Source organism: Pteropus vampyrus, unplaced genomic scaffold, assembly GCF_000151845.1.
Source record: "Pteropus vampyrus isolate Shadow unplaced genomic scaffold, Pvam_2.0 Scaffold240, whole genome shotgun sequence".
NCBI classification, from domain to species: Eukaryota; Metazoa; Chordata; class Mammalia; order Chiroptera; family Pteropodidae; genus Pteropus; species Pteropus vampyrus.
The window spans coordinates 1,385,852-1,405,383 of NW_011889021.1; the positions used below are offsets into that span (position 1 = coordinate 1,385,852).

Here is a 19,532-nt window from a genome sequence, read left to right on the forward strand (position 1 = left end):
ATGTCTGGCCTCCCTGCAGCTAGAAAACATCTGAACAAGTAAGTTTTACATGGGTGTGATTTCCTATTGTCTTTCTTGTGAAATAGCTGGTATATCGAATGAAAGATACCACTAACAATCTATTATATTTACGAAAAGTGCTTACCTTTGGATTGGAACTGTAGTAGTATCGATTTAGCCTAATATTGTTGAAACATGATATCTTCATCAATTTATGCTGTTCCTTTGAACTGTATTCAGTTTTAAAAATAACTATAATCTTCTATCATATTTACTTAAGAAGTAAAGATATTAGGAAAAAATAAAAAATATATTTTAAACTGGAGGTAATTTATTTATTTAAAATGTTTTTTACTCTAGTCAAATACATCTTTAGAAGAGGAAAAGGATATAATACATGATACAGCATGGAAATTTTTTTTGTTTATAAAATAGAGTTGTAAAAAACCTCAGAAAACAGAAGGTGAAAAATCACTATTCATCATTCTGAGATACAGTTAAAATTTTAAATAGTAATCTCTTTTATTTGTAGCTTATTTAATACAATTTTTATAACAGTTTTCAAGACTTTTAGATTATTCTCGTGCCTCCCAGCTCTGTGAGGCTTTGCAGGGCAGTTAGTGGTATAGATGAGGAACTGAGGTTTAGGGAAGTTGTGTTTTCCTAGGTCATACTGTATTAAGTGATAGAACAAACTAGAACAATGACCTTTTGACATCGAATTCAAAGCTCTCTTGTCTACACCCATTGTTCATATGTTGCAGTCCTATTTTGCACCACCTATTGAAATTAATGGAATGTATGTAGCATTGCACATCTAAAACTTTGTCTTCCTTTCTAACACCATCAGAAATGTTGAAAATGTTTTGAAACTTGAGCAAGATAACGAGCAAGTTACTCTTTGAGAATGGGAGAGTCCTCCTATCTAGAGTTAGTGCCATGTTTCTTTTCATTTACACATGAGTTCTTGTCCAGTGGCCTTTGGTCATGTGACTGTCAACTGTAACTGAGGGAGTAAGTTCACTTGTCTGACAACTTGTAAACAGCTTAAGATGTCAAAAAAATGTTTATTTTGTCTGTAGTGATGATGTATGTAATGAACAAACCTTTTAAAATTAGATAGGAATCTCTAGACATGTAAGGGACATGTCTGTTTTACCTACAGTATACTTGCAGACTGCCACAGTGCTGGGCACACAGAAGGATGCTCAATAACACTTGTTGAATGAATAAATTTGCAGCCCAAACATACTGATATAAAAAGTTTTGTATTATTCATTGTTAATAGAAATAACACATTTTTGGATGGACTGTTGTCCAGAGTATGCAGTCAAGTTTGCCTTTTGCTAACTTTCTAAATTAAGAACTTCTAGTTTTTTAAATTAATTTCAAATGAATATGTATTTGACCTTTAATTATATTAAAAACAGTATTAATTATCTTTCTTCCAACAATATTTTATTCCAGAAAAATTTTGTTTAATACATCTCTCGATTTACTTTCCAGGTTGAGGAACATACGTTACGGTTTCAATACTATCCTTGTAATCCTGATCTGGCGTATTTTTATTGCAAGATCACAAATGGCAAGAAACATCTGGTACTTTGTGGTTAGTCTGTGTTACAAGTTTCTGTCATACTTCCGAGCATCCAGCACTATGAGATACTGAAGACAAGAATTTAGCATTAGAACATCTATGCATATGGTGGTCTAAATGCACAAAACGTAAAATGTACTTAAGTCATGTCATCTTTTGTCAAGACATTAAACCATCTTAGATCAGAGAGTGGAGTAAATTATGGTACATTTTATGTAACGTTTTAATGTTTATGCTCTTAAAAATCTAGTGAACACACTGTGGTATGCCATCTCAATTCTGCAATAGCCACCAAAACCATGACTTAATATTTCGATCCCTCGGGAAAAGGGGTGGGGTGAGGGTAGGAGTGGGGATATAGGAACACTGACCAGTATAACTGTGCAATTCTGGAACATATTAATTAAAATATGCCTTAACATATAGTGAACTTCTAATTCTAATATTGAATGCAATGGAAAGCATTTATTTGGACAGGAATACAAGCTAAGTTGGTAGATATTTGATTCTTCAATGTTTAATTTTTTTCATCAGTCGATGTGGGTTTTAGTTTTGTTCAAGTTATAGCCAAACTATTTTCACATCATCCTGTAAGTTATCGAGTGGTCTCAGACATGAAAGATGTGTTCTCATTTTTCTTTCTCTGATTAGAGGTCTCATGCATATCATTTTTCTATAAGCAATCAGTTGCTTTCATAATCAGAAGGCTATAATTATTCTAAAGATCCTAATAGATCTAAATGGGCTTGAAAATCCATATCAACATATGCTATGTGTTTTTTGAAGGAAAATGAAAATGAATTCAGTAAGACTTGGCATCAAAAATTAGGATACATTTTTTTTGTTCACATTATGACAAATAAAAATCCTGTGAGATGTTGTTCATGTTTTTAAGCTGGAGGATTTCTTGAGACTTTGGCAAATGGGGGTGGGGGGGCGGGGTTGAGGAGGGATTCACCGTACTTGTGCTCTCCTCCCTTTATAAATTTTATTAATAAGGCTTTTAAAAGGCTTATGTTATCTTTCCAGTGAAAACTGAGAGTGCATTATTATGGAAGAATGTATTTGCAGGTAGTTATAACATTAAGAAAATGTTCTCACATGTGTAAACGCATACTAACTTTTGACCTCGAGAGCTGAACTTCTTCAAGAAAAATAAAATAATGCATAAAATAATGTGTATAAAATTAAAAGACTATTTACATACCACATAAAGTAGCAAACTCTTGAATGAGTTTGAAGATATTTATTTTTTCTGCATGTGGTTTTAGCTTTAGAAAGAAATACATTATAGAAACAAGCAATAGCAAGAAAATTAATGTATATTTTAATGATACATTATAATTCCCTTTAAACCTTAATAGTAGTTAATTCTCCTTACTGTTTTAACATATATTTGGTTTAACAGATTGATCAGCATAACATGTTCTAATTTAGCTGCTCAAGTTGTAATATATTTAAATCATCAACAGTGTATCTTGAATATGTTTAATGAGATCCGTTCACAGTACAGAAGTTACATAGAACTTTACATCTGAATTTTCTTTGTCAATTTAAATGTAATGTATAAGAAGTTTATTTTGTTATTGTGAAAAAACTAAATGTAAAAGAAATCACCTTCTTCCATGCAGGTGTGTAATCTTGAAAAGGAAAAATGCTTCCATGTTGAAGCCAGATTTTCTGCAGTAAAACTTTTCAGCATTATTTTAAAAGAAATATGTATATAAATACATATGTATTCTTTGGAATGATACAAAAGTCTTTGGTCTAGGACCATACCTTGTATAAGGTGTGAGAGACCATAACAGTGTCTAAAGATGGAATAAATGGTGATGCCTTTGACTTAAAGTGGCCCACGTAATTAACTATAGATCTCTGTACATTGAGTGCTCCATCTCTCCAAATACATTTCCATAATGTATTGAAAACATGCTCATATTTGTATGATTTTTATACTTCTGCCAAATGTACTGAGAATTAGATGAATTGCCTTTGTATCTTGAAAAAGAACCAGGTACATCTTCAGTAGGCATGTGAAATACATATGGAGTGTATGTCTTTTGATCTGTGTCATTTTTCTTATAATCTAATTTTAAAAAATGCCGACTGGGAGTGTACTGAGGCCACTGCATTAATTTTGTGTGTTTGTTTAGAATTCTGTTGTCAAAAGAAAGCTGATGAATAAATTAACATGTCATTGCAGAACTTAAAGTTTTAAAATTAGCATAAAGTACGTATAGATTGTTAATCCTCACTAACTAGAATTCAAGTATAACTTGAATTTAAAGATTTTGGAAATCATTTCTGTTTGCGTCATTTGCTAGACATGGTTTTTAGTTCTGTTTGAGTATATTTTTTTCTACACAAACTCAATTTTTAACAGGATAGCCTATTAAATAAATTTAATATTTAATTCATTTGATAAAGCTGTATTGTATAACATTTGTTTTTTTTCCCCTTTTCACTCTTGAGTCTTATAGTTCTGGCATATGCATCTGTCACTTGTGATGTCACTGTAATTGTATTGAAATTTGACCTGGCAACATTACTATGTCCTAAAATTCAACACAGAAAAGCATGGCAATATGTTCTTTGACTTAAGGATGGTATAAAATAAACAGTCTCTGAGTCTGTGTAATAAAGCTTGGAAGCAGGGAGGAAAAAAATCTTATTTCTCCCCTTTTTTTGTGTTTATAGGAACTGGTTCAGAGTTTTTGGCTTTTTGTTTTAAATGTAAATTGATAATCTTTTATAAGAAGTAAATAGAAGCATTATTGGGTGCCTTTGTTTGTAAACCAAAAAGTAATAAATGAATCCCTATATTTCCATTTTAGTATTTATCGTATTTTTACAATAATTGTCCTGAAAATTATACTGAGAATTACCAGTGAGATAATCTGGTTAGAATTATAGGAAGCAGTCCTCACTTACATGTCTTACTTTTTTCAGGTGTACTCATTACTTCTCCTATCTTAATTTAATTTAATTCTAAGTTTCTTACACTGCATTTTAGGGGAAGCAGATAGGATGAACACTTTTTGTTAAAGTATTATTTTTATGTATTTGCTGTGATGAGGTGGTTTTCCTCTTTTCTAAAAACAGTATGAGGAGACTGCCAGGGTGTCATGAGGTTCCAGCCACAGTCCTCCACATTGAATGATATCATATTAACTTAAAGGTACACTTGTAGTAGTTTCTATGTTAAGTAATTATAAAGGGGATCATTCATTAGTAATAGAGACTGGCTGTATAAAACAAGAGAGCATCTGGCTGGGGTACAGGTGAGTCTAAATGGCCAAGCATGCTCTTCTAAGATGACTCCAAGCCCTGACTTGAAACAATTAGCACTGACTTGCTCTATTTTGAGAAAAACTCTCTAGCCTTTTGCATGAGAAACTAGAGAAAGGAACTCGATGTAGAAATGAGTTAATTAAATTAACAGTCTGATGATAAAAGAAATATGAAATATTTTCTTATTGAATTTTTATCTTTAAGCATTTTCTAGCCTTAGAATGGATTTGTATTATGGTGGCACCCTCTTAACATAGATCTCTGCTATCCTTAAGATTCTTAAACAAATTACCTTTGTCAGTTGAGCATAGTTGTACAAAATTGTTAAATAATTCCTTTGATTTTCTTAAAGAAAATTTTGAGTAACATTAGTTAAATTTCATGTTTTCCTTTGCAAGTTGATGGCTCTCAGATATATAGAAAAAACATAATAGTGATAAGTATGAGTTAACTCTACTGTCGGCCAGAAATCAGAGGAATAAAGCTATAAATGTATTTTTTATTTTATTTTATTTTTGCCACAGATCACAGAAATACCCGTAATTTTACACAAGAGAAAGGCAGTGGAGATTTTTCTGAATTCATTAAAATATACAAATATTCTAACTCTCTTTGAAATATCTATCTCAAGAGTCTCTTAGGCATTTACCTTAGTTTTCTATGTTATAGCTTTGTGAGGTTGAATTAGGTATCCTCCAAAGATGTTTTGGAGGTGTAACTAGAAAGTGTTAGGTTTGAACCACATAAAAATGCTCTATAGTCTTTGACCTATAAAGATAATTTCATATGACTCAACCTAGTAAGTCTGCTTTTTGGTTTTATTTTTGAACGAACAAAACCTGAACCTGAACATAGAGATGAATGTAGTTTTATTTAAAATAGTCATCCCAGGAGATGGTGTGTTTATTTCATCAGTACTTAATTGTTTGACTTTTAAAACTCAATTTTTCTGCTGTATGTTACATCTTTCACAGATTCTTGCCATTTCTCCCCACTTGGTTGGTGGTTTCTTGAGAAGAAAACCAGCTTTGCACCTTTTACGTTTTAGAAATAGCACTAGCAGACATTTTTGAGCATTTACTATGTGCCAGGCTCTAAGCATTTTACATGTATGAACCCATTTATGCCTTACAGCAACACTTTGAGGAGGGCAGTAATTTTGAGGTAGGTTAGTAATTTAAGGCATATGGCATTAATAACTTGCCCCGCGTCACACTGCAATGGCAGAGCAAAGATTTGAGCTCAGGTCGTCAGTCTAGCTCCAAAGCCTACAACACTTGTCTGCCTTTCACTATGGGAACACAAATGTTGCTGGACTATTCGGAGAGATTCTCTGACATGCTGTCATACGAAGATGTCTTTATTTGGCTCCTCCATTTTTAAAACCCAGCATTCATCCCTTCAACAAACACTGAGTACCTATTAGGTGCTTTGTTTTATGTTGCAATGTTTCTCACTCAAGACACTAAACTTTTCAGTGGTGCAGGTTGAATATGACACATTGCCTACCTGCTTGGATTTTATGACAACATAGAAAAGTAAACATCATTTTAATACATAAAGAAAAGGAAATCCTGCAAGTAGAAGGGAGCGCTTTATTGCTTAGGGATTCAGGAAAGAGCTCATACAAACATGACGTCTGAATTGTGGTTTTCGGTCTGGGAGAAATGCAGGGATGGGGAGGCATTTCAGGCATAGAGCATGTGTAAAGGCTGGGAAGTGGGGAACACTGAGGAAATTCTTTGGTTCTAAAGGGTGAGATGACTAAGGAAAGATGAGGGTGCGGCATTTGGGGGCCAACCGAATGTCTCTGCATGCTCAGTATGCACTGTAGGCTGTGGAATGACTTGTCAAAAACTCAAAGCACACCCCAATTCCTAATATGAATAGATTTTGGACTTTAAATGAACTGACTTATTCCTAAACTTAAGAGAAAAAAGTCTACAGATACAGTGATATGTATTAGAAAATATTGTCTAAGTCTTGATGGGCTTTCATTTTATATGCCAGATAATTCAGCAAATAAAAGTTGCTATCAAAGCATATCGAGGAAAATAGCCTTCCTTGAAATGTAAATAAATAATAGTGGAGGGGAGGAAAAAGGATTTGTCAAGCACTATGCTTATTTAATTCTTATTTAAGTTGGATGAGTTTTTGGGTGAGCTCACATTCTTTGTAGTACTGTTAGAGTTTTCGAAGAATCAGGTCATAAATTTATAAAGCCCACACTGAAAATTCTCTCCCCCTGGATGATGCTTATCCCTCCGCAATTAGAAACCTTCACAAGCCCAGGGTTCATTTCCACTAACCCCCAAACCAGGACCACCCATACCTGGCCTGTGATCAAAATCACTAGGGTAACTTTGATAAGTTAGGTTTGGGGAGAAGCCTAGGAATCTGAATTTTTAAAATTCTCTCACAAGTGATTATAATGATGATCCCAGGTTTCCTTTTCCCTCCCCTAAGCCAGTGGTATGAGCAGGATCATCCGAGGAACTCCAGACACACCGTAGTGCTTGGGCCCCCACCCAGTGGCCTTTTGGTTACAGCAACAATCTGGGATGGGCACCAAGCATATGTATTTATAACAAGCTTTGTGTGTTATTCGACATATTCAGGGCAATTCAAGAACCGCCCGACCCTTTTCAAGAAGTTTCTTGGCACTCTTGAAAGATTCCAGATATTTTTTTTATTTTCCAAATAAGACAAAACCAGATGACAGAAATGTGCAAAATTGCAATTCTTTAGCAAGTTTCAGCAAATTCCACTGCCATTTCAGTACAAGCGTTCTGTTTTTGTAAATGAGTACGCCATATCTGCATTTCTTAACAGACTATTCCATGGTAACTGCAGTAACTGCAGAGCACAAGTACCTGGTTACTCCTAAGATTTTAAAAATACTATGACAAAATCTCTTCCCTGAGGACAGAGAAGCAGAATTGTACAGTGGGAAGAGCATTAGTTTTGCTGTGAGACTAGGTATGAATCAACTGCCACTTAGTGTGACCATGAATGAGTCAACTTCTCAGTCTCAGTTTCCGCATCTATAAAATACCTCCCTGATAAGGTGATGGTAAGGGTTAAATGATACAATGAATATCACGTGTGTGGCACATCATGAATGATCAGTAACTAGTCTCTTAAAATCACCCAAAAGTCCCAAATTATGGAATGAATTATGTTAGAATTATATTAATGTGACCTAATTTATTTTCTCCTATTTACACTATGATTTTCCCATTTCTAATATTTCTATCACGTTTTCTTTTTTGATCATTAAGGAGTACAAATTCTGAACAAAAATATTTTAAAAATCAGTTTTTCCCTTTGCAATGTTGGTATCACTTTAACTGAAACCCCCTCTCCACTGTGCTTTTCTGCGATCAACAGCTCTTGCCCACTGAAATAGAATGAGGATTCTTCAAAACTTCCCCATCCAAGAACAAAATTTCCACATACTTATTTCACCCGTGGGCAGAAGAATTCTTCAAAGATGGCCATTTCCCAAATCATCCATCTTCACAGATTCTTTTGTTAGCCACACCTTGAGAAAACTCACTCTCTTTACTCCAGTGATCTGTAGTTAGCCAGTTGTCAAGCAAACGACAGTTTGTCTTTCTGGGATTGAGAGGTTTATATTATGTGACCTGGGCCCCATTTGTTGTTCCAAGAACATTTTGAGAGTTTCCCTCTTGCTTGTATTTAAAAGAGAAATCTAAAACAAAACCGCCTGTTTTTCCAATTATTTATATAACTTGGCTCCTAGAGCATTTCACGTTTCGTTAGCGCTATAGTTCTCAACCCTGAAAAATTAAAGGCACAAGTACGATCAGTGGCCTATAATCAGAAAGAGCTTTAAACCGTATGAAAACGAACTCCCATTTAACTGAAATGGAAGAGAAGCCTTTTCACTCTCACATGATACATTTAAAACCTTCCTATTGAACGAGGCTCTTTCAATCAAAAATCTTCGGAAGAGTTTCACTTAGCAACTAGAACTTGCAGAGTACTACTTCTGTTTGGAGATTGTGAAATCACGGGTGCTTAGCTCTAGATGTGGGTCTTTGCTGCTCCGGGCATTCTTTACAGCTTTCAAACTCTTTATCGTTTTCAAAGGAGAATGTACAATGTTTCCACATTAGTTGCCAGTTTGCTTTTTTTTTTTCTAGGCTTAAATTATTATTTTTTTCCATTGCAGTTTAAGCCAGTACATTTACAAAATAAATCCAGTTACCGTTTTTCCTCGGCTAGACCTTTCTAGTTATTTCATTTGAGTTGAGTTTCTAATTCTGACTCTCAGTCCTCACTTTGGAGATCCTCCCCTCGAAGGGAGGACGGTCCTTCACCCCTGCAAACCCACTCTCCTCTGTTCTCCACACTGCTCTTGGCCCCAGCCAACTGACCTTTGTGTATGCCACATTTGATCCCCTTGCCCTCTAGCTTCCAGAGGAGTTCAACCAATGAGAGGCACTGGCAGGAGCAAAAGACAGGAGGAGAAAGGACAGGAGCATTTATTTCTCAATCACTCTTGGACTCTGGTTTGGCAGTGGTTGTGTCCCTCTACCACATGCCGCTGCTTCTGGGGTGACCTCCCTCTCACTGTTCCACATTTGTCAGAGTCCCAGTAAATGCCTCCTCCCCTTGCCTGTGAGAGCTCTCCATTGTTGCTAGTTGTCTGGGCTTCGCTGTCCCTCGTTGGCTGCCTTAGCCCTGCTCATGCTTTTGTAGTCCCTTCTTGAAACTTACTTTTTTCAATGTGCCATCTGTTTCCTGTCTTGACAAGGATACAGCTCCTTGTCTACAGCTCGGCAGTGCAGGTACCATCCACTGGTAAGAGTTCAAGCCCCCATATGTGGTGGCGTAAAGCCTACTGATTGGTCCTGAAAAAACGTGCACTGCCTTTCTCACTTTTTCAAATTGACTGCTACTTCCATGCGTACCTGATGTGGGCACACCAATATCACATGGGGATCATCTCTGCTTTTTCACATGTATCACTATAGAACAGATCGCTAAATTCACAGATTTGGGTAGCTCAACATCCGGAAGGCAAATTCTTTGCCTGATAAAACACTTTTCATGCTTTCTACCCAGTCTGCCTGCCTCTATTTGTGTATTCCATCCCCCAACATATGTGTTCCCTCTCCCTCTCTCTCTCTCTCTCTCTCTTTCTCTCTCTCTCTCTCTCTCTCTTTCACACACACACACACACACACACACACACACACACACACACACACACACACACACAGTTCTACTGTATGTCAGATGATGGAATAAAGTAAGACTAAACTAGCTCTGGAAGAGAATGTTCAAGACTGTCTGAAATGGAAATTCTCTCTTATGCCTGCACCTCTTTTTCTCATTTCCTCCAAATGTTCTTCCTGTGTCCCATCAATAAAGAGCTATCATCCACCCAGGTGAGCTAGAAACAGGACTCATTCCTTATACTAAATACTGCCTCAGTCACCTGGTCTTTTCTATTCTGTTCCCTTAACAATGGGGATATGCTAACTTAATTCCATCTCCAGAGACCAAAACTCCTGTAATCTGAATTATGACTTTTTTTTTTTTTTTTTTAGCAACTTGTCGTTTATTTCCCATTTGGTGCAAGGCATATGGTTATGGGGTGTCAGGAAGGCTCGCGTGTGGCTACAATAGTAAAGAGCAAGGCTCTCTCAAGTTCCTTTTTGGTGTTTTGCTATTTTGATATTAAAGAACCCAACCGCTTCTGCTTGCTGCAGCCTGCCTAGTGTAGGCAGTGGGAGGGGAAGTGGGGTGGGGAAAGGGGCTCAAAATAGCCTAGCTCCTCTGGAAGTCTGGTGGCTGGTGGTGGCCACCCAGGATGGGGACCTGGCGTTAGCTTTGCTGGGCTGGCCACCAGATTGCTTCCTTGTGGCCTCCTGAGCCAAGTCACAGGTGATCATGCTGCTGGAAGCCTGGGGAGATTGCAAGTGCTCTGGGGACTCCAACATTGTGGCCGTAAACGGGAGAGTGGACTTCCTGAAAAAGAAGCTCGCTCACCAGCCTTGGGGAGACGGGGTGGTGGGGGATGGCTTCCCCAGGGTACTCATCACTTCCACAGGAGCTGTTGTTGGAAGTGGAACCCAAGTGGCCCCACGCCAGCAGGCGCCAACAGTAGTGGTGGGTGGCCATGAGCAAGTGAGCCGCTGGAGGGGACGGCTGCTATGCTCTTGCTTCTGTGGGCTGATGGAAAGCGCAGCGGCAACCCCTGGCAGGCCTCTGCACGCGATCACTGGTGGCGGAGGCTGCTCCACAACCAAGATGCACGGGCCGACGACATTTAATTTATTTCCATACTTCTAGTCTGCTTAATCTCCGAAGCATGCTCTTTTCAGCAGCCAGAGTGGTCTTTCTGAATCATAAATCTGATTGTCTTAGCCCCCATACTTAAAACCCTTTAGCGACTCACTTGTACACTGCCTCCAGGATCAAGCCCACACCTCAAAACGTAATTTCTAAGGCTCATTATGGTCTAGGCAACAGCTTCTTGTCCCTCACATTCTCCCCACTCATTATGCTCCAAGCACTTGCCGTTCTACCAAAGTCCTTATCTCACTTGTCTTCATTAGGGTGTCTTTCTACCTTCAAAATTCTGTCTCCTCTTCCCTATCTTGCACATTTAAGTTTAGGTGTTAAGTCTATCAGGAATGCTTTCCACTGCAAATATCCAAAAACTTAGATTGCAACTAATTTTTCTTACACAAGAAGTCTGGAAAAACAAACCAAAACTGATAGATAGATAGATTAGATAGATAGATAGATAGATAGATAGATAGATAGACAGACAGACAGACAGACAGACAGACATACATACACATACATACATAGATACACACACAAATAAACAAACAAATAAATAAAATGAAAAAAACTCTAGATGCTCTCTGGAAGAGACCAAGAAGTCTGGAAAAACAAACCAAAAATAATAAATAAATGAATAAATAAATACAAAGAAACAAAAAAAACAATCTATAGCTGCTCTCTAGCAGCAACCCATCCACAAATATGTCAACCTCTGACGATCCCAAATCTATATCCGCAACTTAGACACCTCTCCTGAGTGTCAGATCCATATTTCCAGAGTCTACCTTTTAGCCCTCAAGGATTTGCATAAACACCCTCTTATGTTCCTTCTAGTTAGAAATTGTGGAGCCGACTGGACTCCTCTTTTGAAATACCAGGAAGTAGTGAGGACCAGATTGTCATGGAGCTTCACTGGGTAAAGCTGGGGCAGGGGTCACCTGGAAGACTCCAGTAGGTAAAAGTCCATTTGACTCTCTCTCCGTGTGTCCAACCACAAGTGTTCCCTGTGTCAGCTTCTTGCTCAGGTGCTGGGAAGGTAACTGTGGCTCCAACACCTCCTCTGTCCTCCAAGAACTCAGAGTCAGTGGGATGACATCATGGGGAGCACAGCAGCCCTCAGTATGACTCAAGCAGATGACTGGTCCCACAGCAAGAGGGCCTCAGCTCGTCCAGTCATTCCTACTGCTTCCGGACCCAGAAGCCAGTGTCAGGCAAGTGGGAGGCATTGACAAGTCAGCTTACATGGGAAAATACCAGCCCTGAGGCCACGAGCAGGGCTGGGCTGGTAACAGCTGCCCAAGGAAGAGTCTAGGCCTGGACCTGAGATGCATGAGGTGACACAGGAGAGTGAGGCTGTGGGCTCTATGGGAGTCTTGCTGGTCCGAAGCCCTGAGATGTCTGGGCACATGGATACAGTGGACTGGGGAAAATGCAGTGAATCCAGAAATGAGGAGCAAGTAACAGCGGCTGGCCAGATGTAGGAGTGGAGTGGGGAAGGGTGAGGAATACCAGCAGTGTCTGTGACAGGTAGAAGGGGCACAGATTCAGACAATGGAGAGAGAAGGTCGATTTCCTCCTGAGGAAGGAGGGTATTGTTTCTCAATGTTCTTTCTCAGATGAGCTTACTTGCTGGTTTCGTACAGTCCCTTGTGCTCCTGTTGCCTGTCCCCCACCCCAAGGTTGATCTAGCAGGAGGCTAAGGGGTTGACTGGGAGATTGTCTATTGGACTCTTCAAAGAGAGAAAGTCACAGTGAATGGGAAAGAGGAAGATCAGCCCTGAGAAGGGCACCTGCTCTGGAGGCTCTCACTTAGCCAATCCGACTCTCTGCTAGGGGTCTGGCCAACAGAGGGGAGGCCCACAGAACCCTCCCAATGAGGGCGGTTGCCCCAAACCCGCCAGGGGGCTGCATGGTTTTTCAGTCCTCTGCTGTTTGGGGAGCCAGCCCCAAACTCTTCCCCAATAATTTTTAATCTGGCAATATTTTCTCTGCCTGCTGCAGAGAAACAGTCTCAGATCTGAAACATAACTGCTTATGCCACCTTCTCACGCAGGCCGAGCACTCCTACTGTGAGGAAAGATGGTCTTTGTTTGGAATGTGGTGTCTACAGCCAATATTCTGGTAGGCGTTGCCTCACCGGGGCCCAAGGAGATGGAGCAGAAGAAGGCCTGAAGAGGGCTTTTGGAAGCCTCGGCAGTAATATTATTTCTGGGTAATGGCAGGCCTTCTGTCAAAGCCCTGGCACTTGCTGAATATTGGCAAAAAAAGGCAGCTTAAGGTTTCTGAAGATACTTGCCTTTTGAAGAAAAGCGAAAGGAAAAAGGATTAAACTGAATGCTTAGGCTCTTGCTTATGTGCTGGAGCAGATTTGCTTGTACTTAGACTGCAGGGAAAAGTAAAACAAAAGCACAACGCAACTTTTCTGAGCCTCCCTGCTGAGCTGCTTTGCCCACTCTTCGTTGTGGTTATTTTGTGCCTTCTCCGTTCTCTACAAGTTCCTACATCAGTCCAGATTCCTTCCCGAAAATAAGAGAGCGCCTCGGGCAGGAAACCCTCTACTTACAGACGCCCTTCCCAGTGCTGTCTCCGTCCCTGAGTCCCAGGAGCTGCGTCTCTCCACCTGGTCAAGGCCAGACCCCACCCTCCACCCCCATCCTCAGGTGCCCTTCTCCCTTCGACTGTTCCGGGACACCTATTTAGTCAATGATTCTTTCTAGTCTTGTGCTCCGCCTCCTTCCTTCCCTTTCCTCCTAGCCACCTCTTCAAATGAATCCCCTGTTGAGAGACAGGCACTCCCTTCACCTGTTCCTTCTCACACGAATGCCTTCTTGTTTCTCTCCTGTCACCTTTATTCTTGAAAGAGGAGTTTTGTCTTCTGTCTCGATGCCCTTCCTTGGTATCCACGCTTCAGCACGTTACACTCTGGCTAGTCGCAGTCAAAGAATTTTTGTCGGCAAGTTCTTATCTCATTTAACCTCTCTGAACCAGTTTGCTCTGTTGACGTCTCCATTCTCCTTGACTCTCCCCCCATTTGGCTTTCCCTAACACAATTACATCCTGGCTTTTTCTAATTCTCTTAATTGACATTGCTTTTTTTTTTGCCTTCTCTTAACATAAACTCTGTTTCAGCATTCTTCTCTCGTTCAGATTCTCTCTGGCAGCAACCCAGCCACAAGAATGAGTTCCCCTCTGATAATCCCAAATCTATATCCTCAGCTCAGACACCTCTCCTGAGCCTCGGACTCATATTTCCAGAGTCCACCTGTCAACCCTCAAAAAAGATGCACATAGTTTCAAAAAGGAACTCATCTTTTCAACTTCCAATTCTCCCTCCCTGAGACCTAGAGGTTTGGGGAGCATCCTTTGCACCCAGCCCTTCCATGTATGGTGGCACAAGTTTGTGACCTGCACATGGGAACCGGGACAAAGAGCTAGGAGTGGGGCTCAAGTTCAGCCAAAGCAAGGAGGAGCTTTCTCTACTTGGCACAGAAGACTTTACAGTCTTGTGGCAGCCCTATTCGAGTAGCCGTGGTTTTTTCAGAAAGGGCACTGTCAATTTTGGCTGGAAGCTCCCTCATTCAGCTGTGACGACAAAGGACATTGACAAGGGACAACCAGGGAAAGCTATAGGATGGGAGTCAAGGTTGGTTAAAATGATGCGTTGGTTCATGATTATATATGTCAAACACTCCTGGAGAACTTCGAGAACTATCTGAGGGACACTGCAGGGAATTAAAGGTTCTGTGTGAGTTATTTCAATTAATGCTCCCTTCCCCCCATTTGTATTCACAAGCTGTGGAGGACTGGAGACATTGGGTTTATATTTTCAGTGTCCCCATAACTGAACCCCAAGATCTGAGGGTTGGGACTACTCTTATCCTTTTTTTGCTCCTGAGGGCTAAGCACTGTGCCTGGACATAGCAGATGATAAATGGATGGATGAATGAAAAGACTATTTATTCTGTTGATTCCCTGCCCATAGTCCAGGGGAGTTGTGGAGGCCAGAGCAGACATGCACAGGCCAGTCCCAATAGTAGTTAATTTCTCTTGTTTCTTCATACAGGATAATAGCACTCTGTCAGCGAGAGACCTGGCCCTCACCCAGGAAGACACAAAGAAAAACCATCAGTGGTAGATTTGACTCATGCAATGGCTCTGGTGGCTGTGAGCTGTGGGCCTTTATGGTACTCTGGGGAGAGAGGACTAACTCTATGAGGTGCTGCCTCTCTGGGCACAGGCTCCTCTTCCCCCCATGAAAAGGCCACTAAATCAATACGGTCTTGTGCAGCCAAGGTGCTAGCCCAAAGCGAGGAATCAGCAGAGGCAGCTTTGGCAGCCCTACAAGATAACACCACGCTCAGGCCCTGTTCCCCTCCTGTTTTCCTTCCACAGCTCTCCTGGGCCCCATTCAGAACTGAGTGAGGGCCAGGAGAGTAGTGGGCTTGGAGCTCTCATCTTGCAGGGAACCCACTCCCGCCATGGTTGCTGAAAGAAGGTGCCTATCTTCATTGCTTGGGGGTTACCTGGCCTTGGGTCCCTGTCTTCCCTTTCAAGAAATCACCATTCTCTCTTGACTGAGAGAAACAGGCTGGTGTAGGGGAAAGAATGAAGGCTTTTAGAACCAGAGAGATCTGGGTTGAGGGCCTGGCTCTGCCACTTGGGTACCTTGGGCAACTCATTGAGGCCCAGTTTTCTCATCTGGAAAATGATTCACTGTGATGATGAAAAATGACCATGGAGGTAAAGTACGCAGGATGATGCCTACTCAAAGTAGCTTGCTTGATAAATGTTAGCTCTTATAATCATTAACAGCCAAGTCTTCATTCCCCTCCTGGGATGAAGCCCCCTCTTACTGGGCTCAGAGCAAAGATTCTGACAATCCTTTGGTGCTGCCTTTGCTTAACCCAAACATTCAAGAGCAACATGGAAGGTGGATTTGCTTTCACAGAGCTGGTGCACAAGGTCTGAGAGACGAATTCAATTTGGAAAATTCTTTTTAAGTGCCTGCTTGTATCCACATTTAGTCTGGAGTTTCAAGGGGAGGATGGCATCATTCTGGGGCAGGGGAAAGGACGATGGAGAACCTGAGTAAGAGCCCCAGGGGAAGGGTGAGCTGGACACTGTGTGAGTACATCCGCTACAGTTTCTCCCTCCGGGGCACCGCAGGGAGTCTGCTGGGTTTTAGCAACAATGGGAGCCATTTTCCTGCAGATAGGAAAGAATTCAATGGCTCTGAGTCACCTGCAAGAGGCCCAAGGCCCATAATCTAGCCATGAGGCCCCTTTGAATTTGGCCCTACTTTATCTTTCTTCCACTTAGGTCTCACATCCAGGCTTTCCTTTCACCACCTAGACTGTCAGTTCTCACTGGGGCTGCTACTGTCATCTCAGGCAGGACAATCCTTCATTATACAAGGCGACTGTCTTGCACATTTCTGGATATTCGCCTTTACTCGCCCCCACTCACTAAATACCTAGGGGCACTGCACCCCCTTACCATTCACGTGCAAATGTCCTACCCCTTTTCCAAATGCACCAGGTGCTCTGCACTTGCGTGTTCCTCTGTCTGGAATGCTCCTCCCCATCCCCACTTCTCTGCCAAGTCAGTCCTCCCCAAGAAGACCCATCTCTAATGTCACTTCTCTGGAAGCTTCTTCTAAGTTCCCTCAGGCATAGTCACAGCTGCCGCCCTTCCCTCTGATGCGCAGGGATCTCCACTATTGGATGGAGTGTTTAAGAGCCGATTTCCTTCTTTATTCTGCAGCTCCTGTGGGGCTGGACCATGTCTCAGAAACTTTGTTGTATTCGTCACAGTGCCCAGCATCAAGCCAGAGGTGCAAAAGGGGCTTCACCCCGGGGTCCTCGGGGAATCGACGTGTCTTCCTCCGCAGGGCGGGGTTGCGGCTTGGGGGGACTCGGCGAGGACCGTAGCTTGGCTTCCACTGCCACCTGGCGGCGGCACAGCGCTGGGTTTTGATGCAGTAGGAAAGCGGCCGCTGGGCTGGGGCCAGCCGGCTTGAGCCCTGGGCTCCAAGGCCAGGTTACGACCCCGCTCCTGGCGCGAGCCAGGATATTACGGCAGCCATCGTGAATATAACTAACGTAACAATCACGGTTTATGCAGCTCTCCACAGTTTAAAGAGATTTGTTTCCTAACACTATTTCACTCAAACTTCACGGCATGCAACCTTATGAAGTCAGCAGAGCAGCAATTATTGTTACTTTACGGACGGGTAAAGGGAAATGAATAATATCAGTAACGATATCAGCTACTACTCTAAAAAGAACATCTCTGCTTTCACCTCCAGTCTCCCCTGACCTTAATTATCGAGTGCTTAACATGATCCAGGCGGAGGCGTAAGGGATTTACAAATGTCACATAACTCTCTTAAATGAGACTTTTCCTGTTTGGGCCAGGCCCGGAAGCCATGGGCTCATACATTTTTAAGCAACTCTGTCCAATAGAAATGTAATGTGAGCCACATATGCAATTTAAATTTTCTGGTGATCACATTAAAAAAAAAAAGGTAAAGAAAAAGAGGTAAAGTCGATTTTAAGGAGGTATTTAATTCACCCAGTGTAGCAAAAGTATTGTTTCAAAGCATAACGAATATATAAAAAAAATTTATTTTATATTCTTTTATTCGTACTAAGTTGATAAAAGCTGGTGTGTTGGTTATACTTCTAGAACATCTCAGTTTAGGCCAGCCATACTTCATGTGCTTAATAGCCATATGTGGCTAGTGGTTGCCATGTTGCATGGTAAGGTTCTAAAGAAAGAAATGTGGGCATTTGGAAGTTCTTGCTAACTGGAAGTCTCCAACCAGCTTGTGAGTCTCAGCTCACCATCAAAGTCGAGACCATTTGTAAGAAGAGGTAATGTTTGGAGAAAGAAAACAGAGGAGCGGGAATTTCTCGCAAAAGAGTTGTTTATAGAGTTCTGTGTGATTCTTTCCCTACCTAAGAAGGAGAGGAGGGTAGTCCTCTCCCTCCAGTTCAAACCAAGTAAGGGTCTGTACGGTACAGAAGTTGAGCCTGACTAGTGTCTGGAGAAGCCAAGGAGTGAGCCTGGCCGGAACTGGCCCTGACGTCAGAGCAGGGAGAGAGAGCTGCAGAGTGGATAAAGTGGCTTGTGCTTATGGCAGGACGAGGGGCATGTTATGTTCTCCACGGAACATTAGTTACCTTGAAGACGCCAAGCCAGACGACCTTGTGCCAGTACAGAGCGGCTGCATGGAAGGTACCAAAGGAGCAGGAATGGAGGGGCCCGTTGTGAGCAGTCAGCCAGAGTTTGCATCGCTCACCACAGAAGATGGTGCAACGGGAGAGCCACACTGAAAAGGGTATTTTGAGAAACCCCCAAAAGTACTCCGTGAGAGGAAGAGCCAGGACTTTGGTACCTGTCACCCAGAGGGTCCTAAAGCTGTATTAAAATATTATCTATGGAAGACCTTTCCTCAAATTTCCAGCTCCTTCTTCCATGTGACCTGAGAGAAAGCCCAAAATGGTAGCTTGAATGAGCAGAAGGCAGTGAAGCAAGGAAGAGGAAAGAAACTGACCATGACCTTTTTTTCCTTCTGTGGCTTCTCCAGTAGTAGCAGATATTATGTGAGGGGCTGGCATAGGCAGGAACTGAAATTCCTAGGGAAGGACACAGGATTATGTAGCTGAGTCCTGCCTGCTTTTGACAAGGCTTTCATTTCCTCGGTAACAGTCATTCATCTCATGAACTTTTACTGAGCACAGACAATAGTAGTTGATATTATCACTATACCAGCCTTTATTATTTGGATTGAAATGTATTATAATAAAAAATTGTTGATAACACTATGAGGTTAATGTTAGAAGCACTATGATACAGGTAGATTAATCAGAGATCTCTGTTGTAAGTAAAAGAAATCCAGCTCAAACTAGCAAAAGCAAAAAAAAAAAAAAATTATGGAAGGGATCATATAAGTGAGAAATTCAGAGGTGATTAACCCCAGGAACAGTTTAATCCAGAAACTGAGACGATATTATTGTCTTTCTTCATCTTTTAGATTTCTCTTTTCTCTACTTCCCTTTGTGTGAGGACCACAAACTCTTACTGTAAATGGCTTCTTCTACTGAGTTAGGGAAGATGACTGTCCATTGCTCCAAAATTGCATCTTTCCAGCACTATAATCCAAAGGCAAAATAGCATCTTTTCTTTAGTTTCAGCAGGAATGTTCTTTGGACTCTGGTCTGACTGACTCAGGTGCCCATCCTTTAGAGTTGGGGGTTAGGGGACGATAAGGTGTGGTGATTGACCACATCCCAAACTCAAGGATGGCGGGCAA

At 41.3% G+C, this 19,532-nt stretch overlaps 1 protein-coding gene and 1 pseudogene across 1 annotated transcript in view; one reads left to right on the forward strand and one right to left on the reverse strand.

Annotated features, from left to right (window-relative positions):
* The window catches only part of FAR1 (fatty acyl-CoA reductase 1), a 53,931-nt gene extending 49,506 nt beyond the window's left edge, over window positions 1–4,425 (forward strand). The window contains exons 13-14 of the mRNA XM_023519921.1: window positions 1–38; window positions 1,507–4,425. Coding sequence (XP_023375689.1) covers window positions 1–38; window positions 1,507–1,669 — 201 coding nt within the window. The 3' untranslated portion in view covers window positions 1,670–4,425. The remainder of the gene's footprint in view (window positions 39–1,506) is intronic.
* Window positions 4,426–10,680: 6,255 nt separating this feature from the next.
* LOC111728964 lies at window positions 10,681–18,511 on the reverse strand (annotated as a pseudogene).
* Between the last annotated feature and the right edge of the window lie 1,021 nt (window positions 18,512–19,532).